The sequence below is a fragment of the Equus przewalskii genome, chromosome 22 (genome assembly GCF_037783145.1).
Source record: "Equus przewalskii isolate Varuska chromosome 22, EquPr2, whole genome shotgun sequence".
Lineage (NCBI taxonomy): Eukaryota > Metazoa > Chordata > Mammalia > Perissodactyla > Equidae > Equus > Equus przewalskii.
Genome location: NC_091852.1, coordinates 52,210,675 through 52,235,996, shown reverse-complemented (window position 1 = coordinate 52,235,996; position 25,322 = coordinate 52,210,675). Strand labels below are relative to the sequence as shown.

The window sequence follows — 25,322 nt, the reverse complement described above, 5'->3', positions numbered from 1 at the left end:
AATTGACTGTACGCAACAGAAATTATGTACCTTAAATAAAAGCAAGCATTTGCACTTTTACTTCTAACCAAAAAGCTGGTGTGTTGAAGAAATGGCAGAATTTAAAAGGTTATAAAGCATTTAGAAAAGTAACTTGTAGCATTTTCAATTAAAATGATAAGAGTACAGATTAAAAATATACGACCAGTTAACCATGTTCACTGACTGTGTCCATAAGAACTTCCCTGGGCCTGCAGAGCCTTTGGGCCTGGTACCATGACAGACACAGCATCAGAAATGACACATGCACGTGACCACAGGTGACGATGCTCCTGTCACAGGTCCAGAAACATAACCCCAGTGCTTTTGTAAGGACATAGGTCAAGGATGGAATCCCAAGGAATGACTTTATGCTAAAAAAGGGTGGCACCAAACGCCACGGAAGAGTAATAAACCCAAGACCCGTTGGTGACTTGACTTGCAGACAGCCATACAACCTGCCTGAGCAACCTGGAGGCCCAGACATAACCTTGGCCACACACCCACAGGGGAATCAATTCCAGAACTGAATGTTCTGTCTAGAGCACATTCCCCAAATTGTAGAGAGAAAGAGTGAAATCCAGTAAAAGTTCTCTTACTTCAAAACTGACTAAAGAGATTATCAATGTTTTTCTAATTGATATTATTAGCAATAACAAGTGGATAAAAAGCAACAAACAATGCTGTATGATACTGAAAGTTAAATGCGGCAAGAATGGCATTCCAGAATTCTCAAATATCTCAATGCACAGTTATCCTAAAAATAAGAACCATCAAGCAAAGGCTCCCCTTTGTTTGGAAGAACCTTCATGTGTGAACAGCTGTTTCCCGTCGTGAGGGACTAAAACTAAACACAGCTCCAGCTGACAGGCAAAGCTACAGTCTGCCCTGTGTTCAGCAAGAGCGAGAAGACGTGACACTTCTATCTCGGCGCAAAAGGAAAGTGTCCAGTTCCAAAGGAGGTGAACAGGAAAGAAACACTTAGTAACTTAACGATTAAAATGTAATTTTATTTTCAATTTTAACTTTCTGAGTTTTATTTTTTTAAGTTCTGATATCATACATACTTATACAGCTATGCTGTTACAGCAAAGCTGAATTAAAATAAAAGTGGTTTCCTTGTCCGTTGACTCGTCTTCTTGGAGCCAGCTGCACTCATCGCTTACACTGCTGCCCCTGAGTGTGCGACCCTGCCTCACAACAACCTCCCATTCGATTAAGACAATCTCTGATATTTTCATGCACTATAAAACAGTGTCTTACACCCCAACCAGGGAGGAGTTTCCGGCAGGTATGGGCTGTGGACTGTCCCTTCTTGTGTATGCAACAGAGCCAGAAACGCAGCAAGTGCTCAAACACTTATCCCGTGCACCCAGCTCTCCTTTGCGGGGCCCGCTCGGGACAGTGTTCAGCTCTTCCTTCACTCACCTCCACAGGTCCTTGGTCTTTGAAACCTCATACCAGACCTAGAACAAGAGGCAAGAGAAGAGAGAATGTGGTCAGTCAACACACAGCTAGCACCAGCCTGCCAGTCCCCGCGAGAGGACAGAGCTAAATCAGACCCAGTGCCCGCACTCAAGAAACCTCACCCTGGGGACTTAGAGACGTCAGACAGTCAAATAAAAGTCACCACATAATGAGTGAGAACGGAGAGAATGACCAAGTCAGTGGGGCCACAGGGTTCAGAAGTGATACTGCTGAAGACCGGAAGGATGAGAAGTTGTCCTCCAGGGAGACTCAGAAGAGCGACAACGATGGGGAGTAATTTGCCTTAGTTAGAACACGAGGAGCTGGAGAGTAGCTTGGATCAACTCCCAGAGGTTGTAACAGCAAAAACAGTTAGAAGTGACTTGAGGATTGTGAGTCAACACTGGTGGGTCAGACGGTGTTTTAGGAAGATCACTCTGGCTGCTGTGGAAGGGTTGGAAATGAGGGCTGAGCAGCAAGCCCATAGAAGGCTGCTGCAATGGAGCAAATCGAGGCGTTGGCCAAGGGGATGTCCCAGATATGCCAAGATGGTGGAACAGAACAGCCACGTCGCGAGGGGCATCATGCAGGCCTTGCTCCCACAAACTGCCCTCTGCACACGTTATCTGGAAGAGGCTCAGGACGGCCCTGGAATGGGGATCTGAGTACCATGCCCCCCGCCTCAGGCCCACGCCTGCATCCTGGAATTTCCTGGCATCCCCCGCTGGGCCACCCCGGATTCTGGAGCCTCAGAGCTTCAGTGGGAAGCACTCTGGAGCTTTCTGTGGCCCAGCCCACTGAGGGTCCCATCCTGGCAATGTGGCTTTCCAGGCCCTGTCACAAGCAACGACCATGCTTTCTCAGCCCAGGCTCCTACTTCCACGGCCTTCACTCATCCAGCAGATCAAAGTTTCTCAGTCCTTAAGAAGTTTTTGGCTGGTAGGAATGTAAAATTTCTATTTTGCAAAATCAAACCAAGCAAGAAGATTTATGCATGTTCCTTTTCTACAGTTCCCAGTGCAAAAGCCAAATGAGACCTTATTTCCCGATTATAGAATTATAATATGTAATACAACCTGCAAAATAGATGCTACCCACCTTTTGGGATCCCAGTTAGATCCTGGCCTTCACAACGACACCATGAGGCAGAATTATTGACCTCATTTCACAAGAGGCCAGGACCTGGAGAAGTTGGTGCTATCTAAGGGGATAAGACATCTCCCTTTCAAACTCGGCCCCTCGCTCTCCCCAGCCTGATGCTGAGGAAACAGCCAGAGTGCCAATTCCAACTTCGTCCAGGACCACCTGGGGGACCTGGGACAACACACTCACTGTGCGATACTCACTTTCCTCACCGGTAAAAATGGGGATGAAAATCCAGTATTTTACTTAAAACATTTAAAATGATAATTACAGAATTCAGGTAAGGATCTGTTTATTAATCTTTTTATAATGATATAACAATGTATTTTAAAAGTAAAGAAATTCATTTACTCAACAAATATTTACTGAGAGTACTCTAAATGTCAAGCCATACAGTGGGCGCTGGAGACACAGCGACGCAGAAGAGAAAACTGCCTGCTCTCAGGAGTCCAGCGGGAGAAAGCAGACATTCAACAGTCATGCGGCCACAGCTGCGCCAGGTCCCAGAGCATCTGTGACACGGCGCAGCGCCGACCACACTAATGCACTGGACCGACAGCGAGCAAGCACAGCTGGGACGGGGTGCGAGTGGCCGGGAAGGGGCAGTCCTGAGCCCGCAGGAGGAGGTGCCACTCACAGGAGGGGTGGGGGGGGGAGTCACAGCTTTCCAGGCTGGCCCCAGAGAGAACTTCCAGAATATTCCAGAAAGGTGGGAGGAGAAAGAAAACCGATCCCCAAGCCATCGCGAAGGATGCATCCTGATAGCAGGACACGCGCGTCTTGTTCTCATGGTCCGGACGGACGAGTGGACAGATAGACGGCGGGGTGGGGGCTTGCAGAGCGACCCCTCCAACGCCGCCGAGGTCACACCCCGGATCACGAATTCAGGGCCGCCCGACGCCCTTCCCGGCTGCGGAAACTGAGGCCCGGAGGAGGGCCGGCCGTGGACGCCGAGTGACCCTGCACCGAACCCTGCCTCAGCCTGGGACACGGCGCGCTACCTTGTCCACCTGGGCGGCGCAGAGCAGGTCTCGCGCCTCCAGGAAGGAGAAGACCTGCGGCAGCTCGTGCGGAACAAGGGCAACGCCACCGCGCCCGCCAACCCACCTGTCCCGCCCCGCCGCCCCGCCCACCCACCGCGCTTCCGCCCCGCTCAGCCAATCCCCGCCCCACACAATGCGCTTCCGCCGTGCAGGCCCTTCCTCGCCCAGCCCGAGGCGCTTCCGCCCGGCTCAACCAATCCCCGCCCGCTCAACGCGCTTCCGCTCCGCCCAGCCAATCCCCGTCCAGCACAATGCGCTTCCGCCCTGCAGGCCCTTCCTCGCCCAACCGAACGCGCTTCCGCCCCGCTCAACTGATCCCGGCCCACCCGCCACGCTTCCGCTCCGCTCAGCCAATCCCCGCCCCGGCCACCGCCCTTCGCTCCGCCGGCGGTCCCTGCCCACCCCCAGCGTTTCGCCTCAGAATAGCCCGCCAGCCTGCTTTCTCCTTGGCCTCTGCCTTGCTTCCGACCTCTCCTTTGGGCCCTTGCCCAGACCCTCGCCCACCCCCTTATATTGACATTCACCCTCGTCCTGCCCCTGCCCCTGTTCTTCACCCTCGCCCTGACCCCGATCTAACCTCCGCCCTTGCATCGACCCCCACGCTGGACTTTATGGTGGCCCTGAACCCAGCTCCTCCCAACCCCTTGCCTTAGTACTGGCCCTGCCCCTTGACCTTGCCCTAGCCAATGAATGTGCCCTGTCTTCCATCTCGACCTCACCCCTCACCCTCTCTCAACCTGACCTTTGACCTGGACCTCTCGTTTACCTGGTTCCGGCCTGGCCTTCACCTTGATCCTAGTCCTGTCAGTGGCCCTTATTCTCACCCTAACCCTATTCCTCGACCTTAGCCTTGCCCTGATCATCACCCTTGATCTCACTAGCATCTGCTCTCTACCCTCTCCTGACCCTGACACTCACCTGCACCCTGAACTCCACCCTAGCCCTGACCCTCACCTTCACAACCGTCTTCACAATGACCCTCAGACTCCCTCTTACCTTGGTACTGGCCCTTGCCCAAGCCCTGGCCCTAAACCTGGTGCCTCCCTTGCCATGGCCTCTGCCCTGGCCCTGGCCAAGTTTAGATCAGAGTGTAAGGATGAGGTCACGATCAACTTGAAGGTCAGAGTGCGTCAGGGTCAAGTCAGGATGAGGGATCAGGGACAGTGATGGGGGTCAGAATCAGAGTGAAGGTGAGTGTCCAGTGCAGGGTGAACTTCTGTGTCAGGTTAAGGGTCAAGATGAGAGAGAGGGCAGGGTCATGGTCAGTGTCAGAGTCGGTTCAAGGTGAAGATCAGTGACGAAAATTTTAGGACGAGGGTTAAGGTCAAAGTCCAGTTCAAAATCAGGGTCAGGTTCAGGCTCAGGGTCAGGTTGAGGATCCATTAGAGGGTCAGTAAGAGGATGAAGGTCAGGGTAAGGATGATGGTCGCTGTCAAGATGAAGTAAGGCTGAGAGGGGTTCAGGTTGACAGTGAACGCCCAGTTCTGGGCAGGATTCAAGGTCAAGATGAAGGTGAGGTTGATGTTCAGCATTAGGGTCAGGGTCCAGATCAATGTGAGGATAATGTCAAGGTCAAGGTCAATTAAAAGTCAAGGTGTTTGTTTTCTCTTGCTGCTGGAATGAGTTATGACTCCTTCTCCCTCATGCATGGGGGCACAATTATGTTGAGCCAACCTGCATGACCCAGGACACCCTTTCCATCTCAAGGTCTGTACCCTTAATCACATCTCCAAAGTCCCCTTTGTCATGTAAGGCAACATATTCATAGCTTAGGACATGGACATCTTCAGGGGGCCACTATTCCACCTACCACAGAGGGTCAGCGTTAGGCTTATAATCAAGGTTAGGTTCAAGGTTACATTCAATGTGAGGATGGGTCAAAGATGAGGGTGATGTTCAGGCTGAGGTTGAGGGTCACCGTAATGGTGAAGGTCAATGTCAGTATAAAGTTCGAGTTCAAGTTCAGGGTCCAGATCAGGTTCAAGGTCATGATGTGATTAGGGTTGGTCAATGGAGACAGCCAAGTGTGAGTCCAGGTTCTGCTAGAGGGTCAGTGTTAGGATGAACATCACTGTCAGGGTGAAACTGAGATCTGAGTCGAGTTCAGTGTCAGTATCAGAGTCATGGTCTGATGGTCATGGTCATGATCATAGTTCTGGGGTGCAGACTAGTTTCAGTTTCAGCTAGAGTGGACAGTGTAGTTCAGAGTCAGGATCAAGGTGAGTTCAAGGTTGGAGGGGTATGATGGTCCTTGTCAACGTAAGGATTCAGTGTAGCAGGGTGGAGTGTCAAAATCAGTTTGAGGTTGGTGAGTGTCTCATTCATGAGCATTCTGGGTCATGATCAGTGTGAGAAAAGCTGTTATTGTCAAGGAAATGTCCAGGTTGAGGTGAGTGTGAGGGTCATGTTAATGGTCAGCATCAGGATCAGGGTCATGATGAGCATCAAAGTAAGGTGAACGTCAATTAGAGGGTCAGTGTTGAGGTGAAGGTGAGGGCCAAGTTCATGGACAAGGTTAAGTTCTAGGTCAAGTGGGGTTAGAGTTAGGGTCAAGGTCAGGGTCAATACCAAGATCAAGGTCAGGTATGGGTGGGTGAGGGTTACAGTAGGTGTAAACTACAACTGGGGTTTATTGTGCTTTGTATTCCCTCTAGGGTTTGCAGGACAGTGACTGTGGCAGTGTTAGTCACCTGTGCCCTTGGTGCTTACAGAAGTTTATCCACATGGAGCACAAAACGAACATTTTAGGAATAAAAGATTGCTAAGAATAAGTTTCTCTAGTCTGTGTGTTTCGTCTAGCCCTGAACCGATACCACATTGTCTCAGCTATCAGAGCCCCATGAGGAGTCTTGGTAGCTGATAGGGCAAGTCCTTCCATCCTCTTTCTCCTCTTTTTCTGCTTCTGTTTCTGCTGCCTCCTCTCAAACCTTTTATTTCCATACATATTTTAGAATCAGCTTATCAAATTATTCAATAAGAAAAACAAGAGCCGGCTGGGGTTGTATTGGGATTTACTGAACCAACAAATGGGTTCCAGGAATGCCTGTCCCTTGATTTGCTTGATATCTGAGTAAGGTGGTGGCCCATCTGGTCCTGGCTCACTCTTATCCTGAAGGCAGACATGCTGGCAAACCAGTTTACGGCGTTGGGTCCTCAACCTGAGCCATCACTGGGCCTTGACTTCACCTCCAAATGGGAGCTGTGTCCTATGACACCCCCAGGACTAGAGTAGCCGTGAATGGGGTCACTTTCCCAGCAACCACAGAGAAGTGAGGGCCAGGAGATGATGCTACCTCAGCCACTCCCCTTGACAGGAAGGGAAGAAGGGCAGACCCCAGGCAGAACTACTTACAATTTTTAAAATAAATCTCAAAACTGAACTAGTGTTTAATGTCTCTGAGAGCAAAACCAAACCAAACCTCCCTTCCCACTTACACTTCTGACATGAGGAGAGCTCACACTCTGCGCTGCCCCAATAGCCCCACCAAGACCATCCCTGACCAGGAAGCCAGCGCCTGAAGAACCAGCACCCCGGCAGGCTCGGCAGCAGGGTGCCTGTCTCTTTCTGGTGGGTAAGTCAGCAGCACGCAGACGGGAGGCCGACACATGGCCTGGGTCTCCTCTGCTGGGGCTGGATGTCCTCATAACCTGGCTGGGAGCAGGCCCATGTATCGAGTGGGCCCCATGTGGCCATGGGGAGGCTGGCGGGGGTCGAGTCAGGCTGGAGCAGAGGAACAAGAGGCCCAGGCGGTCATGGGGGCGGGGGTGGGGCCTGGCCCAGTGTCTTAGCCCTCTGGGATGAAGGGTCGAATGAGCTCCGGATCCAACAGAGACTCCTCGAGAGGCCGGTCCACGTGGAAGTCATGGATGTGGGGCGGCCCCGCATGGGCTTTAGGGGCAGGGCCCCCTGGACGCCGGGGAATCGGCAGCTCCGAGGGGTGGGCAGGCAGGGGAGCCGTGAAGAAGTACGGGTGCAGGAGAGCCTGGGGCGGGAAGCAAGGAACGGCAGAAGGAGACCAGTCACCTCCCCGAGGCGACACGCGAGTGCGGCCCCACGGAGGCTCACTCCTCCAGCTGCTCCTCCACGCAGCCGACTCCAACACATCTGAGCGCCCACTCTCTGAGCACTGTTCCAGAGGACAGAGAGCCGGCCTTCGCGAAGTTTTCCACACAGCCCGGGGGGGGATGATAATAAGACAAACAAGTAGGATATACAGTGCGGCAGATGATTAGGGCTGTGGGAAAGAGAAAGCACGGCGGGCACGAGGAATACTGGAGGCTGCAGGCCTCAAGAAGTGAGGGGAGACCCCCAGGGAGGTGGTGCTCGAACAGAGACCTGAGGGGTGAGCCAGAGAGGCTGGGGACAGAAGTCCCCAGACCCCAGGACATGGAGGGCGGCCCTAGGGCCTGAGCAAGGGTCACAGAGGTGACAGCCCTCAGCATGTGAGGCCTATGAGCCACTAGGACCTGGGCTGCTCCACTGGCAGGGAGCCACAGGAGGGCCCTGCAGGAGGCTGTGGTGGCCTGCCTGGACAAGGCTGTTCTGCCAGGTGGAGAGGACACTGAATGGGCGAGAGGAGAAGCGGAGACTGGGAGGCAGTGGGGGGCGGTGGCTTAGACTAGGGACAGCACTTGGAAGGTACTGCTGACATAGGGACTTACCAGGGGCGCACGTGAACACAGGCTGCTGGTGCCAAGGGCAGGGAGGGGTCACGAGGCCAGGTGGAAGACTACACCTGACAGAGGCCCTGACACCACTGGCCACCAGCCCCAGGTCCTCCCCTCCTTCTCGGCCTCCCAGCCACAATCTGCCCCTCCCAGTCCTCCTCTCCGGGCCTCTGCTCCTCAGGTCTCTTGGGAAAGCCCCCCCTCCTCCGTTCAACCTGTGCGCCTCTAGGAAGCCTTGTGTGACCCAAAGTTAGTCCCAACCCCTCTCCCCCCACTCCCACAGCCTGGCCACCCTGCCTCACCATAGGGCGGAGACCCCAAGGGGCCGGGGCTGCATCTGCCTGCTCACTCTGGGCCAGGGCCCAGGACAATGCCTGGCACCTGCTGGACGCTGAGTAAACACTTGTTGAAGGGATGAAGGAGCCAGTCACGAATGACCCGAAGATGTGCTCTCTTGTGAGGTGGGCACACCCTTCGAACGGGCCGTCCCTGCCCGCCCGCCCACCTGCTGCCCCTCTGGGATCTGCTCACAAGAGACATACCTGCTCCTCGGCCCCCATTCTCAGGGGTTCTGGTCCCAGCCCATCACAGGCTCTGAGGGACCCTGACCTGCTGGGTCCCATGGGCACAAGTGGGGAGGGTCAGAGCAATGGGGTCCCCTACCTTGGAGGCTGAGATGCGCTGGCACGGAGGGTACAGGAGGAACTGCCCCAGCAGGTCCAAGGCCTGGGGAGAGGCGTCGGGCAGCACCTCCTCCAGGGGCACAGGCGCCTGCTCCTTGAAGGAGATCTTGTTGTAGTCGGGCAGCTCCGTGATCTCCTGGGAGAGAAGGGGTGCGTCGGGGCCAGCACCCACGTCGGTTCTTGCTCCGTGGCCCACCCTGCTCTCGCAGCCCATCACTGATGTCTTCGTGCACTCACTCAGTGCCTCCTCCTCCCTCACCCTCTCGAGCCCCACTCCAGGCCCAGCCTGGTGAGAAGCGCATGTGTGCTGGGACAGGGACGGTGCACAGAGGGAGGAGCCCCTGAGCTGGGCCAGGACAGTGGTCCGGAAGGTCAAGGAGGTGGGGGGCCCTGAGAGAGAAGGTGCAGGGGAGGGGAGTCACTGGCTGCTGCGGAGGATGGAGGACCCCTGCCCCCACCCCTCCCCATGGCGGGCCCTGCAAACCGGCCAGACTTGAAGGCTGGGAGTGCCCAAGATGCGAAGCACACAGCAAAGCTGTTCGATGTCATTCTCCCCAGGGAAAAGGGGGGACCCATTCAACAGCTCCCCCAGGATGCAGCCCACGGCCCTGTGGATACAGAATCCAAACAGTCCTATTGCCTTACACCACAGACACAGATCTCCCCACACACCAGCCCCATCACCCTGCCCATGGACACAGATGTCCCCACCCCAGCTCCATCGCCCCACACCACAGACACATATTTCCCCATCCCAGCTCCATCGCCTCACACCATGGACACAGATCCCCCCACCCTAGCTCCATCGCCTCACACCATGGACACAGATGTCTCCACCCCAGCTCCATTGCCCCACACCACAGACACATTTTTCCCCACACCAGCTCCATCACCCACACAAAGCCACAGTCTCCCCACCCCAGCTCCATCGCCCATACCATGGACACAGATCCCCCCACCACAGCTCCATCGCCTCACACCACAGACACATCTTTCCCCACACCAGCTCCATCACCCACACAAAGCCAGTCCCCCCACCCCAGCTCCATCGCCTCACACCATGGACACAGATCTCCCCACACCAGCGTCCATGCCTTACACTAGGGTCAAACACCTACAAAGTAGCCTAGAGGTTTCACAGCCTAGAATACAGACCCCTCAATAGTCGAAGACCTCAAGCCTATAACATAGAGCATATGCCACTCTCCCAACAGCTCTCAGGCCTCAGCTCTGGGACACACGGCAACCCCTCAACAACCCTGAGACTTCTCAGAGCCTCACACTCTGGGACACACAGCCACCTCCTCACGTTCTGGGCAGACCTCCAAAACCGCCCCCAAATCTCAAACTCTTAGGTATGTACAAACCACCCTACCCCCAGTAAAGGTGCAGAGCCTTCCTACTCAGGGACCCAAGTCTCTGGATAGCTCAGGGACATTGCATCCTGGGATACAAGCGCCTGTATACCAGCTTAGATGCTCCCCGCCTCCGACCACCTCCCCATCCCAGCCCAGAAGCTTCCCACTGGGATAACCACTCCATCCCACCTGAGCCCTACCCAGTTCAAAAATGTCATGGAGAGAAACACTGACCCCAAACTCCTCAGAGATACCCTACGCAGGGAAGACACCCCCAAGGCATCCTAGAGCTCATGGCAGAAAACACCCCCAAATGGCCTAGAGACCTCAGTGCCCAGGAGGAAGAGGTAACTCCATGACGCACACTCCCCCTCGCCCAGCCCACAAGAGGCTCACCACAGGTCGACACCCTGGTCATACTGGCGGGCACCGTACAGGAGCTCGGGGGCTCGGTACCATCTGTGAGGAGGAGGGCAGGCGGTCACAGCCAGGTCACCAGTCTGACAGCAGGCTACCCTGGAAGGTCACCCCGGCCCCAACACCAGCCCTATGAGCAACGTCTGGACAGAAGGTCCAGAAGCATCTCTTCCCCAGCAGGAGGGGTGGGGCCTGTCCAGTGCCAGGTCCTGCCTGGGAACTGGCCCTCCCTACCTGGTGGCCACCTGGTGCGTGTAGAGGCGGCTGCCGTCTGGGGAAAAGACCCGGGCCAGGCCGAAGTCCGCTATCTTTAGCTGGCCCGAGGCACTGATGAGCAGGTTGGCTGGTTTCAGGTCCTGAGACACCAAAGGAGGCATCAGTTCCTCCAGAGCCCCCAGGGGACTGAGGGACAGGAGGGCTGGGCAGGCTGAGGACTCAGGTCAGCCCAGGACAACACCTCCTCCAGGGCCACACCGCTGGCCACTCAGCCCACAGGCCATGCCCCCTCTATCCCCGCTCTGACTACACCTTCTTCAAGGACTGACCCACTCCCAGCCCAGCCCACCCCCCAGACCCCACCGTCCTGTGCTGGAACTGACTCGATGCACGATGTTGTTGGCATGGCAGAAGGCGACCCCCTTGAGCAGCATCTGTAGGTAGCTCTTGACATGCGCCTGGGCCAGCGGCCTCTGGGCATGGCGCACCACCTCGGCCAGATCTGACAGCATGAACTCGAAGGCCAGCACGAAGCCCGCGCCGTGTGGGAACACGGCCTTCAGCTGCACCACCTGCGGGAGGGCATCCCGTCAGCCCCCGGACTCACAGCTGAGTCTCTGGGACCCTCAGCCCTCGCCCCAGCAGAAGGCCAGGCAGGCAGAGAAGGTGACACAGGAGCTGGGCTCAGAACCAGGGAGCTTGGAGCTCTCTTGTTCCTCCCCTCTCCCGAGAGAAGCTGGGACCCCGCTCTAATTCTCCACTAACACTCAGGCAAAAGGAAGTCTAAAGAAGGCCACTTAGGGCAGCATCTGGTCCCTCAGCCAGCCCAGGAACTGGAAAACCACCTGGACAGTCACACATGCACACATGCACAAGCACAGGTCTCCTCCTGCTTCCTCTAGGGCCATGAAATCCCAGCACCAAGAAGGCACCAGTGATCACAACTCGGCAGCACTGGGACAGCTGAGGACACGTCACACATACTTCCTGAGGGCACAGGGGGTCAAAGGGGCCGGGCTGCACAGCAGTGAGCGGGAGCAAGGGCTGGTGGGTGCTGAAGGACTTTAGGGAGCTCAAAGCACAAGGGGACAGACAACTGACAAATGAGGGAACAAACCAACGAGGTAGGTCCGGGTTCTGATGAGGACAGAGGAGACAGGGTGGGGTTGGTTACACTGGGATCTGGGAAGGAGCTCTGGGCAGGGGAACAGCAAGCACGAGGCCCAGAGGAAGAGCAGGAAGGAGGCTGGAGGGCCTGTGCAGGTGGAGTCGTTTAGGGGAAGGACGTCTGCTCTGTTCTGTGCTCCCGGAGCCTAGACAGCGCTTGTCATGAGAGAGTCGCTTAAGAAGCTGTGGGGAACGAATGAAAGGAGAGGCTGGAGGCGGGCAGGAAGGGAGGATGACGGTGCTCTCGATGTGAGGAGAAGTCACTGGGGGCTTTTCAAGCCGGGCAGTGGACGATCTCATTTACGCTTGTTGAGGGGAGAGGCTGCCGCAGCTGTTCTGCTGAGAGGTGACGGTGGCCTGGGCCAGGGTGAAATGTGGAGCGTTATAGAACCTTCAGGCCTGCTGATCCACAAGACCCAGGCCATGTCACCAGCCTCCTTATGGGCCTCCGCCTCCCAAAGGGCTTGTCAGCAAGCCCTGTGACCTTCCTTGAAAATTGAGAATGGCCTCATTGCTGGTTTTCTGATTTAGCAGGTAGGACACAATCATTTTACAAATTGGAACCCACACATACATGCAGATAATACACAAAATTGTAAAGAAAAAAACAACAGAAGAAAAATCCTATCACCTACAGCCAACCTTAGAGTATATTCCACCAGACTTTACAATAAATATGGCACACACAGGCACACGTTCATATGGCACACACAGGCACACGTTCATACGTGTATATGCTATTTTCACACAAAACCAGGAAGACACATGCAGTTTTATAGCACGCTTTTGTCACCCAACATATCATGGACATCTCCAGAGAATAAGTAACAAGCCAGAGTATCACCCACCCTTGGGACATTCTCTACTGCTGACATGGATGAGCGAGAGTACCAGGAAGGGAATGAGCTGGGGGTGTCAGGTGTCCCTCCTCCCAGGTCCACCCCAGCACAAACCACACCACCCCCTACACTTAAGTCCTCAAGAGCCAGGTCCGGCCAGTCTTTCTCCGTGTCGCCAGTGCCCGGCACAGCGTAGGGCCAACCCAAGGCCCCAAGGCTCCAATGTCCGGACTAATCAGACCTGGGCCAAAGCCTCCAAGGACCAGCTCAGGGTCATCAGCTGGGGGCTGAGCCTCCTCCCCTGGCCTGAGAGAGGGAGATCCTGAAACCTGCCGTGCAGAGGAGCAGAGAACTCAGAGGGACAATGTAGGCACAGCAGTTAACTCAGTTGCAGATGAGAACAGGAGCTCAAGACGTGGCAGCTATCACTATCACTAGAAATCACTAACTGTTTCTAGGAAAAAGGGTAAGTTAGTGAATGAATGAACGAACGAACGAACGAGCACACAAAGAGATAGGTGGGTGAAGGAGAGAAGGAATGAGTGAGGGTAAACGTGGACAAGAAAGGGAGTCACTGAGGGGTGAGGAAACATCTAGGCCAGCAGAGTGGGTGTGGCCCCCCACAGTGGGACTGAGTGCAGGAGGGCGGGAACCCCCGCCCCACTCACATACTGACTGTCCTCGATCTCCTGCAGCGCCTTGATCTCCCGCAGGGCCTGGTTGGGGATGCCGTCCTCCAGCCGCCGCAGGGCCACCTTCTTGAGGGCGACGATCTCTCCAGTCTGTGCGGAATGAAGGCAGACACTGACGCCCGGTCCCCGGCTGGGAAAGAAGGCGAGAGGCGAGGGGACGAGAAACGCGCCTGAGGCCCTCATGAGGGTGGGAAGCGCCCCCCAGCCCGCTCTGGAGGGAGATCAGCGCCAGCCTGGGACCCAGCAGCGGCGCTGGGGACAGAGCTCAGACATCCACGCCACGCTCCGAGGGGACACTCGCGGGACGACCGGGGGAGCGTCGCCTGCGGGTGGGCAGCTGGCCGCAACCAAAGGTGGTGGGCGCACCCCACCGAGAGGAGGGAGGCGGGCAGGCGGGCACAGTGGCCCAGGCGTGGCCCGGACACGCGCGGATCCCACACGGGCAGGCGGAACGGAGCGGGAGGGGAGCGGGGGCGCAGCCCGCGGGCTCACCTCCACGTGCTTGGCCTTGAAGACGATGCCGTGCGCGCCCTCCCCGATGCGGCCCAGGATGCAGTACTGCTCCATGGCCCTCGCGGCCCCGGGCCCCGCACCCCCACCCCGGCCTCCCCGCTGGCTCGGGCCCCTCCCCGGACGCCCGCCCCGCCTCCCGCGCCCCGACGCGGCTGCCTAGCAACGGGGCGGCGACGAGCGCCGGGCGGGCGGCCGAGGGCCGTGGGGACGCGCCCGGGCCTCGTCTACGCCCTCCCCGGAGGCCCGCTGTCACTCCGCGGCGCGCTGCACTCGGCGGAAGTCTCCCGCGGGGACAACGCCAGCACCGGGGCCAGAGCGATGGCGGCCACCGCCCCCTCCGCGCACCGCCCCAACGTCACGTGACGAGCGACGCCAGGGCACGGCGGGGGAGGGGCCGGGGGCGGGGCCGGGGGCCTGGGGGCGGGGCGGGGACGGGGCCGGCGGCCGGGGGCGGGGCCGGGGGCCTGGGGGCGGGGCCTGGGCGGGGCCGGGGGCCTGGGGGCGGGGCCGGGGCGGGGCCGGCGGCCGGGGGCGGGGCCGGGGGGCTGGGGGCGGGGCCGGGCGGGGCCGACGGCCGGGGGCGGGGCCGCCAGGTAACGGGGCGGGGCCGGCTCCCCACCTGTAACTGGAGGCGCCAGGTTCGGCAACTCGCAGGTGCCATTTTCCACCTGTGAGACCCAGGGCCAGTGATGATGAAGGGAGACGGATCCGGGGCTGCGTTGTGGAGGGAGCGTCAATGGGGCCTCCCTTCTGGAAGGTCAATCCACAACACACAGAGACAACTTTTAAAAAGTGCAAACTCTGACCCAGAAAGCCCATATCTAAGGGGTTCTCATGAGGAAACATTGGGAGGAATTTGCAGCCTGAGTGATTTTTAAGAAGTGCATACCATCAAAGGATGTTGACAAAAAAACATAAGTAGCTCTTAAATTTCTGAAAAGATGCTCAATGTCACACACAATAAGATAAATGCAAAATAATCTGCACTTTTCCACCTATTAGACGGCTAAAGATTCCAGATATAACAGTCCACTGCCTAGGCTATAGGAAAACAGGAGCTTTCATACACGGCTGGTGGGAGTGTAATTTGGCAATGCTGATCAAACCACAAGCGCGTAACCCCTCAGACCCAGTAAGCCGACTTCCAGAAATCCCCCAACAGATGTATCACACACATGTGAAATGACATGTGCAGAGTTACTCAGTGAAGTGTTGTTTGAATAGCAAAAGCCTGGAGACACCACAGAGGCCCATCAATAGGAGGCTGACTAAATTATGGTAGACCCACCAAATGGAATGTATAGAGCCTCAGAAATGAACAAGGACACTTTTTTATGTACTGTAATAGGAAGATTTCTAAGATGTAGTGTTAAGCTAAAAAGGCAAGATGCAGAACAGAGCATACAGAATGCCACTAACTGTTTAAAAAAAAAAAAAAAGGAGATGGGGCCGGCCACATGGCCTAGTGGTTCAGTTCGGCACGCTCTGCTTTAGCAGCCTGGGTTCAGTTCCCAGGTGTGGACCTACACCACTCATTGGCAGCCACACTGTGGCAGCAAGCCACATTCAAAATAGAGGAAGATTGGCACAGATGTTAGCTCAGGACCAATCTTCTTCAGGAAAAAAAAAGGAGAATAGAATATAAACAATACTTGTTCATACATTACAAGATACCTAGAAAGATATACAAGATTTTATGATTGTGCTTACCTGGTGGAAGAGAGACTGGAAGAATTGAGGACAGAGTAGAAGGCAGACTTTTCACTCGATCTCTTTGTATTCTTTGAGTTTCAAATTGTATAATTTATTAATTCTTCAAAAAAGTGAATATTTTCTGCCTCAGGAATTCCACTCTGTTTTAACAACTGCAGAAGGCCTTAATGTCTATACAAAGATGCTCGCCTTCTGTGATGATGGCATAGGCCAGAAAATAACCTAAGTGTCCCACGGAAGAATAGCTCAGTAAGTTATGGGAGCCCCTTAGAATGGAGTGCTTTACAGCTGGCGCAAATGGTGAGGACCAGTGCAGTAGTGGAACGGGAAAGGATGGTCTTCAAACATAGTACTGGGTCATCTGAAAGGTCATATGAGGAAAAAAGTGTATATTGATCCATACCTCACACCATACACACAAATTAATTCCAGATGGACTGCACCTAAATATGAAAGGTAAACAATGAGGCTCTTAGAAGAAAACAGAATATCTTAATGACTTTGGTTTAGGTAAGGATTTTCTTAAAGAGGTTACAGAAAGCACTAAAAGGCAAATAAAAATGAGAAATTGGATTTCATCATTAGGAAGAAAATCTGTTCGTTGAAAGACACCATTACAGAGAGAAAAGGAAAGCCACAGAAAGGGAGAAAATATCGTAGCATGTACATCTGACCAAGTCTCATATTCAGAACTTATAAAGAACTCTCACAAAACCATAAAGAAGCAGACAAACTCACAGAAAAATGGGCACAACCTGGAAGAGGCACTTCACAAAAAAAGATACCTATATGGCCAATAAACGTTTGAAAAGGTCTGCACTAACTTCACGAGTCATCAGGAAATTTCAAATTAAAACTATAATACGTTATTACTGTAACCACCAGAATCATTTAAATGAACAAGGTAGACAATAGCAAGTGCTGACAAAGATGTGGAGCAGCTGGAACTCTCACACATTGCTGATATGACAGCAAGTTCATGCAACCACTTTGAAAAATGTTTGACGTTATCTGATAGGAACTGGATATATATAATTATTTTTCTTTTTCTTTTTCTTTTTTCTTTTTTTTTTTTTTTGCTGAGGAGGATTAGCCCTGAGCTAGCACCTGTGCCAGTCTTCCTCTATTTTGTATGTAGGTTGATGCCATGGCATGGGTGACAAGTGATGTAGGTCTGCACCTGTGACCCAGGCCCAGGAACTCAGGCCACCAAAGTGGAGTGCACCGAACTTAACCACTAGGCAACAGGGCCAGCCCCTATATTCTTTTTATTATTTATACTTACATACACTATGGTGCCGGGGTCCCGCCCCGGCGGAGTCCAGGTTCCTGAGGGATGGACGGCGTCGGCGCGATGAGGGAGGGGGAAAATAAAGGGGACGTGAGACTTGGGTTGGTGTTAGCAAGTCCGACTTTACTGTGCACAAGTGTCGTTTATATATTTTTCAGGATTAGTACAGAAATAGTTTTACAAATATTCTCGGAGAGATAAGGAAGTAAGAAACGAGCACAAGAATATTTATTAGCATTCCATTCTATAGAGCATAAGGTTAATGATCGTCTTCTCTGCAATTAACTAGTGTTTGTTGTCTCTAAGCTAAAGGAGATAGGTACCTAGGCGTCTGTTGTAATTCATGGTAAAGTTAAATCAAAGAGAGAAGGTCCAGGCCTCCGGACAGGGCAGCAGCCCGTCTGGTTACATCCTGGTGGAGCCATCCCTGCCTCCCTCAATCATTTACGCCATTAGTGTAGATGGTTAATGGGAACAAAAGGTGACTCCAGGGTGTCTTATCCCCAGGGCTATCTGCATTCTCAGCGGGCAGTTAAACATCTTTACTTTTTCGCGCCCTTTAGGGGGTGGAAGCATTCCTTTGTCTTTTAGATTGTAGAGCTAACGGTCCCTTAAGTACACTGCCGGAGAAAGTATCATATTGTTAGTAAAGTAAAGGGCTGAAAAGCTAAACTAAACTATATATCTTCAAGAATAAAAAAGAGAAATAAGTATACACATAACCTTGATAGAAAGCATGCATATAATTCAGAAAATATCGGGGGTGTTGGCCGGCCATCCTTCACCGAGGGGCATTCTTGCACCCCTCGGCCCTTCTACTCACCAATTATTTATTATTTATTGCTTTTAGGAGAAAACCTCTATAACATTTTAACAGAAAGCAGAAGGTCAAGAATAATATATAGATACTTCTTGATCATCCAATTAACCAGCAAACTTAGAAGGACGATGCATATGTATATTTAGACAAAGAACTGGAGGGAGAAGGAAACATTAACCAGATGGAGGCCATAAACCTAATTCGACATCTTATCTGGGCAGGATTCCTTTCTGATTGTCTCACATGGGACTGTGTGCTCCTCCAATAATTAACTGAAAAATATCTTGAAAGTTACCTGCAGGTGGTCACATTCTCTTACTGTATCTAATTTTCCCGGGAGGTAGTGCCTCCCAAGCAGCCACCCAAAGGAGTGAAAACTGGAGGTTAAGAAAGGAAAAGGAATGAAGGGCAATTAGAAGCAGCACAGGTTTCAGAACTATGTGAGGGGCTGGCCGGTTATTCTTCACCAAGGGGCGACCCTGCACCCCTCAGCGTTAATCGGCTGGACCCTGTCAAACAGCCGATCAAATGATGTAGCCACGGCTCCCAGCATCTCCCCCTTTTTTACTTTTTAAGGCCAACAGATGTAATTCTGCTGAAACCCGACTTATAGAGTTGAATATTAACTTGAGAAAGACTGGAAAAAGGCAAAGACAAATCATTAGAGCACCAATGGTGACAGCAATATTAACAATAAAGGAGCTCCAATTTTTCTCCCCTACAAAAGAGGTCAGAGAGGTGAAAAGGTTGGTGGCCACTTCAGAAGCAGAAAAGGATTCTTCAGCCTGATTAATATTATTAATTTGTCTATGTAAGTCACAAATGTCTAGACTAAAGTCTGAATGGTTCCATATTCCCTGGATATGATTTTTAATTTTTTCCCAAGAGTGTAGAGATTGATTTACCTTAAGAGGAGTCACACAGATCCATCTATAGGACACATGACAACGCAAGGCCAATCTAACCTTCAAATTTGTAAGTTCTTGTCCTATCTGTAATATTGCCTCTTCCAGAGTGTTTACCTTTGCCTCCAGTTTTTCGTCTATTATTTCTTGGGTAGTTAGGGCAAGAGTGGTATTCTTAGAAAGATCGTCTACATAAGAGGCAGTATGTATTTGTTTAGTCAGCGCTACAGCAGATACAGTGAGAGAGGTTGCTAATGCAATCAAGGCTGAGATACCCAATATTAAAGCAGAGATAAACCGGCGGGGGCGCTGTAAAAGATCAGTAGCCTGTTTCAAAGTAAGCAATCCAACATCATCATACCAAGGTCCAGACAGGTGAACAGGCAGCATGAGGCAGGGGGCTTGTTGTAATACGATTACAGCTTGTACCTCTACATCAGGGCTCAAACAATTAGTTAAAAATACAATCTGGACAGGAGATATCATAACGAGAATTATTAAAAGAGATAGACATAGCAAAACTGTGTATAGGAAAGGCCAAGAAAACATAAGGGGCCAGGACACAGGCCTTAACCTTATATAACTGTGATACTGTTGGTCTAATCAATACAACATTCTGTAAAGCGGCTATGGCCTGGCACAAGTGTGGTTGAATTTTGCCAGAGTCAGTAGAAAGAATAGGAGGGCAGAGGCGAGTGCGGACGGGGAGCCAGACGTTTAGAAGGTTTCTCGCGGAGTGAAAGTCGTCTCATCTGGGCTACTGGGGGAGATTCATCATCTATCTTGACTCGGAAGCTGGGGCTCGTCTGCCTTGGTGGAGGTGGGGGCAGAGGCTGCTTGCGGTACATGTCGAATCAGATGATCAGGAATCCACAAGGAGATGAAGCGTCCTGTGGAAATATGCAAACATATCCTCGACCGACAGTTAAGAGAATATCAGGACCTTTCCACTGTCCTGTAAGCAGGTCCTTCCATTTGACCTGTAGTAAAATATTTTGTTTATTATCATTCCAATGTCTCATCATAGGTGACTCACCATGAAAATCTAAATTGAGAAAATTTATCACAAACAGAGCATGACTTAGTAAAAGACGGGGAGAGCTATATTTGAGCTCTCCTCCTTGTAATTTTTCCAATTGTTGTTTTGGGGGGCTCAGATAGCGAGGAAAAGACAAATGTTTCAATTTTGTTTATAAATTGCTGTAAGTCATAGTTCTTTAAGAGAATAGAGAAAAAGATTTTCTTAACTCTGGAAAAAAGCAAAATATTAAAAATCAGTAATATCTCAATTAAAAAGTCATAAAAATTATAATCATCCCTATCAGTTTATTCTGTCCTGTGTAATTGGTTCTTGATCTTAATCTTCTGTCAGCAGTTTGTGAGGTCATCAGTTTCTCTGTTGGAGTTCTGTAATTTTTACCCAGTTTAGTTTTACAATCTGAGCGTTTATTAGAAACCTGTATTCTAGAGTGTTAGAGTCCTTTCCATGAATTTTCCTGAAGATGAGACATATTTGCAAAAGCAAAAAATAGAGTAAAACAATAACTGACTGTAAACAATAAAAGACTTAAAAATGATGATTGACAGAGAAACTTGGTTATCTCTGTGATATACAACACCTTAAACTAATAATTAGAATTATGGCTGATAGCCAGGATAGATCAGAATTTAGGCATGTATATAATTTCTAAAACACTTATATCAGTAACATTTACCCACATACTACCAACCAAGAAAGATTATTATCACTTTATCTGACAATTTTTCCCATGTAACTTTGGACCAAATAAGCCTGATTAGTTTAGAATTAACAAAACAGATTTGTCTTTTAGGTAGAGTTAGAAACCATTTGTTCCCAATAATGATGTTTAGATTACCCACAAGAACTTTGAGACATTAGACAAACAGCTATCATTTAAAGTTATTATGCTGACAAATTTCTAACAGACAACATGAACTTATTTGACTAGGAAACCCAGGCTGCATATTTGCATATGCAGTGCTAACTCTGAGGACATATCCAAACATTTCAATCAAACCAACAAACTTAAGTTTTCATTAACCAAAGGTTAATCCATATCATCTTAAAAGACAGTGGGTTAATTTCTATTGTATTTAGAATTTATGTGAGCGCTTAATTTAAGCCAATTAAACAGAACTCTTAGTATTGGCCATATCACCCGGAGGTAAAAATATCACACACATATAGACACACAGACACAGAGCCTTCACACCTATTGTTTTAAAAATCACTGCCATCAATCAGGTAATGAGTCAATCTCCAAGAGAGGGCACCCCACTTGGTTGCCAGGGTGATCAGGCCCGGAAACCAGAGGGGGGGGGGCGCTCCCAGAGGTGGAGACTATGATATTTTAAAGATTTCTTTGTTTCTCAATTGCAAAGCTCAAAAGGAGCCAAAATGGTCACTGTAACTTTAAGAGAGAGGAAAGAAAAGGTTCCATTAACTTGAAAATCTCCTGAACCTAGGGCAGCGTCCTACTTGTTCTGCCTGTGAGATTCCTATAGCAAGGGGTGATGGGGGCATCCCCCTGCATGTATCTCTTGTCCCCCTGCATGCATCTCTTGTATACCTTCCCTATTATGCCTGGCAGTCATAAGTGCCTGGTGAATGATTCCCAGGATAAAAGGATAGAGAAAAACAGTGAGGAACTTTCCGCCAGTCTGGGGGACATTCTACCCAATTGCAGCCTGGAGCCATTCTCCCAAGAAGGGGTTCCCACACTCAACCAAAGGTTAGAGTTTGGTACTTTCCTTGAACTGGAGTCCCGATTGGGACTTTTCCCGCAGTTCAGAGTATGGTCAGGTGCCAGAGGGAGGGGTCCCATTCCAGCCTTAGGAAAAGAAACCTTCCACGGGAGTCTTGGAGATTGGCGGCCGTCCTAATGACTTAAGTGGCCGACCCGTGCCCATTTAAAATTTGTCTATTAGAGATAGAGTCAGGAAGGAATGGATTAATTCATTTTCCATCACCCTCAGGCTTAAGGTACTGATTCTCTTCAGGCTGAATGCCACAATTTGCCCCATAGAGTAGCCATGGGCAGCAAAAGTGGATTCATACAGCTGTCCGAGAAGGTTCCCGATGGAGCAGTGAATTTAGATCCATCCTTGAAAAAGAGAAAGTCACAAGGAAAAAATAGGGCACTTACCAGAACTTGAGCTCACAAGCCGATGAAGCAAGTCCACCAGAAATGATGCAGGGTTGGTGAGCCGAGGAGTCGAGAGAAAGATTTCCTGGGCTCTCAAGATTTGGTGGCAGTGCTCTTTTATTTAGAGAATAGCGTGGAATAGCATGGGGACAGGACCCATGGGCAGGCAGAGCTGCTGCGTGGTGACAGGACCCACGGCCAGAACTTAACAGGTCTTGCTCTTATAATGTTGCACAAGGAAGTATTCCCAGTTAGACATTTTAAAACATACTTAGGCAAAGTTGATATAACCTCTTTATAAAGAAAATCAGCTTCTAAGTTGTGTTCCCACTATCATCCAGGTTTCCAAATTAACAGTTTCCTCTTCGGGGAACCAGGGACATTGTTCTTGTAAAAATGTAGGAATGTAGAAATCTGTCCCAAAGAGGCTTTTATGTCTCTTTTTTGCAAGCATACATGTTATTATTTCTATACAGAGCCTTCTTTCTTTAGACTCAGTATGGCCCAAAACTTCTCAAAAGTTCTTAATACTTCTTATTCTTCCTAACCTTATTTCACTCTCCCTTTCCGGAGAGGGACTAAAACTTCTCTATTATTATTATTATTATTATTATTATTATTTTTTATTTCACTCTCCCTTTCTAGACAGGGGCAAAAACTTCTCAATTATTATTATTATTATTATTATTATTATTTTTATTTCACTCTCCCTTTCTAGACAGGGGCAGAAACTTCTCAATTATTATTATTATTATTATTATTATTATTATTATTATTATTTCACTCTCCCTTTCTAGTGAGGGGCAGAAACTTCTCAATTATTATTATTATTATTATTATTATTATTATTATTATTTCACTCTCCCTTTCTAGAGAGGGGCAAAAACTTCTCAATTATTATTATTATTATTATTATTATTTTTTATTTCACTCTCCCTTTCTAGAGAGGGCCAAAAACTTCTCAAAGTTCTTAACACCTACTACCCTTCTGTCCTTTCCTCACTCTCCCTTTGGCAGAGAGGGGCTAAAGGGGGCTCTTCTTTCCAGCCCTGGGTAGGATCCTATCCGTCCCGAGAAGTGGGGGGAACTTACCCTTCAGGTCCCTGTTCGGGCGCCACTTGCCGGGGTCCCGCCCCGGCGGAGTCCAGGTTCCTGAGGGATGGACGGCGTCGGCGCGATGAGGGAGGGGGAAAATAAAGGGGACGTGAGACTTGGGTTGGTGTTAGCAAGTCCGACTTTACTGTGCACAAGTGTCGTTTATATATTTTTCAGGATTAGTACAGAAATAGTTTTACAAATATTCTCGGAGAGATAAGGAAGTAAGAAACGAGCACAAGAATATTTATTAGCATTCCATTCTATAGAGCATAAGGTTAATGATCGTCTTCTCTGCAATTAACTAGTGTTTGTTGTCTCTAAGCTAAAGGAGATAGGTACCTAGGCGTCTGTTGTAATTCATGGTAAAGTTAAATCAAAGAGAGAAGGTCCAGGCCTCCGGACAGGGCAGCAGCCCGTCTGGTTACATCCTGGTGGAGCCATCCCTGCCTCCCTCAATCATTTACGCCATTAGTGTAGATGGTTAATGGGAACAAAAGGTGACTCCAGGGTGTCTTATCCCCAGGGCTATCTGCATTCTCAGCGGGCAGTTAAACATCTTTACTTTTTCGCGCCCTTTAGGGGGTGGAAGCATTCCTTTGTCTTTTAGATTGTAGAGCTAACGGTCCCTTAAGTACACTGCCGGAGAAAGTATCATATTGTTAGTAAAGTAAAGGGCTGAAAAGCTAAACTAAACTATATATCTTCAAGAATAAAAAAGAGAAATAAGTATACACATAACCTTGATAGAAAGCATGCATATAATTCAGAAAATATCGGGGGTGTTGGCCGGCCATCCTTCACCGAGGGGCATTCTTGCACCCCTCGGCCCTTCTACTCACCAATTATTTATTATTTATTGCTTTTAGGAGAAAACCTCTATAACATTTTAACAGAAAGCAGAAGGTCAAGAATAATATATAGATACTTCTTGATCATCCAATTAACCAGCAAACTTAGAAGGACGATGCATATGTATATTTAGACAAAGAACTGGAGGGAGAAGGAAACATTAACCAGATGGAGGCCATAAACCTAATTCGACATCTTATCTGGGCAGGATTCCTTTCTGATTGTCTCACATGGGACTGTGTGCTCCTCCAATAATTAACTGAAAAATATCTTGAAAGTTACCTGCAGGTGGTCACATTCTCTTACTGTATCTAATTTTCCCGGGAGGTAGTGCCTCCCAAGCAGCCACCCAAAGGAGTGAAAACTGGAGGTTAAGAAAGGAAAAGGAATGAAGGGCAATTAGAAGCAGCACAGGTTTCAGAACTATGTGAGGGGCTGGCCGGTTATTCTTCACCAAGGGGCGACCCTGCACCCCTCAGCGTTAATCGGCTGGACCCTGTCAAACAGCCGATCAAATGATGTAGCCACGGCTCCCAGCACTATGGCCTAGTAATTTCACTCCTAGAAATTTAACTTGGCAGAAATGTGTATGTATGTCCGCCAGAGGCATGCAAGAATGTTCACAGCAGCACTCTTTTTAGTAGTGCAAACCTAGCAACAACCTGAGTGTCTATAGCAGGATGGATAAGTAAGCTGTGGAATGTTTACCCAATGGAGCACAACACAGTGATGAGAATGGATGAGGCATCACTACTGGTAACAACACGGATGAATCTCAAACACAATGTTGAGGGAAGAAACTAGACACAAAAGAATGTAAATGGTGCAGCCACTATGGAAAACAGAATGGCAAGTCCTCAAAAAAATTAAAAATAGCATTACCACATGATCCAGCAATTCCACTTCTGGGTGTACATCCAAAGGAAGTGACAGCAGGAGCTTGAAGAGATATTTTCACACCCATATTTATAGCAATTCTATTCCCAATAACCAAAAGGAGGAAACAACTCGTGTCCATTGACAGATGGATGGATAAACAAAACGCTGTATATCCATGAGGTGGAATATTACTCAGCCTTAAAAAGGAAGGAAATTCTGACATCTGCTACAACACAGGTGAGCCTTGAGGGCATTACACTCGGTGGAATAAGCCAGTCACAAAAGGACAAATACTGTGTGATCCCACTTACATGAGGTATCCAGAGAAGTCACATTCATAGAAACAGAAAGTAGAACGCTGGTTGCCGGGGGTGGA

The 25,322-nt window shown here is 50.4% G+C and overlaps 1 protein-coding gene and 1 long non-coding RNA gene across 6 annotated transcripts; both read right to left on the bottom strand.

The window, feature by feature from the left end:
* Positions 1 to 1,007: 1,007 nt before the first annotated feature.
* On the bottom strand, positions 1,008 to 14,383 carry CDK20 (cyclin dependent kinase 20). 4 transcript variants are annotated; one of them, XM_070589955.1, is made up of 8 exons: positions 14,204 to 14,377; positions 13,688 to 13,801; positions 11,397 to 11,585; positions 11,032 to 11,153; positions 10,777 to 10,839; positions 9,507 to 9,630; positions 9,003 to 9,158; positions 1,008 to 1,484 (listed from the first exon to the last, which is right to left on the bottom strand). In XM_070589955.1, the coding sequence occupies exons 1-8, from the start codon at positions 14,276 to 14,278 to the stop codon at positions 1,443 to 1,445; spliced, it is 885 nt and encodes a 294-aa protein (XP_070446056.1). In that variant the 5' UTR covers positions 14,279 to 14,377; the 3' UTR covers positions 1,008 to 1,442. The 4 variants fall into 4 exon arrangements, with proteins under 4 accessions (XP_070446056.1, XP_070446054.1, XP_070446057.1 ...); XM_070589953.1 differs by lacking the exon at positions 1,008 to 1,484 and adding an exon at positions 6,666 to 7,654 and having other exon boundaries at positions 13,692 to 13,841; positions 14,204 to 14,383; XM_070589956.1 differs by lacking the exon at positions 1,008 to 1,484 and adding an exon at positions 6,666 to 7,906 and having other exon boundaries at positions 14,204 to 14,375.
* A 2,947-nt stretch (positions 14,384 to 17,330) lies between these two features.
* LOC139078475 (uncharacterized) lies at positions 17,331 to 24,601 on the bottom strand. 2 transcript variants are annotated; one of them, XR_011531439.1, is made up of 2 exons: positions 23,213 to 24,601; positions 17,331 to 22,340 (listed from the first exon to the last, which is right to left on the bottom strand). It is a non-coding gene; the product is annotated as an uncharacterized lncRNA (long non-coding RNA). The 2 variants fall into 2 exon arrangements; XR_011531438.1 differs by having other exon boundaries at positions 17,331 to 19,843.
* Between the last annotated feature and the right edge of the window lie 721 nt (positions 24,602 to 25,322).

Coding starts and splice junctions, on each gene's coding strand:
- CDK20 (XM_070589953.1), bottom strand. CDS start 14,278: ATGGAGCAGTACTGCATCCTGGGCCGCATCGGGGAGGGCGCGCACGGC. Junction 9,631..10,776: donor GACCAGGGTGTCGACCTGTG/GTGAGCCTCTTG, acceptor CTGTATCCACAG/GGCCGTGGGCTGCATCCTGG. Junction 9,159..9,506: donor CCAGCCTTCAAGTCTGGCCG/GTTTGCAGGGCC, acceptor CTTCTCTCCCAG/GAGATCACGGAGCTGCCCGA.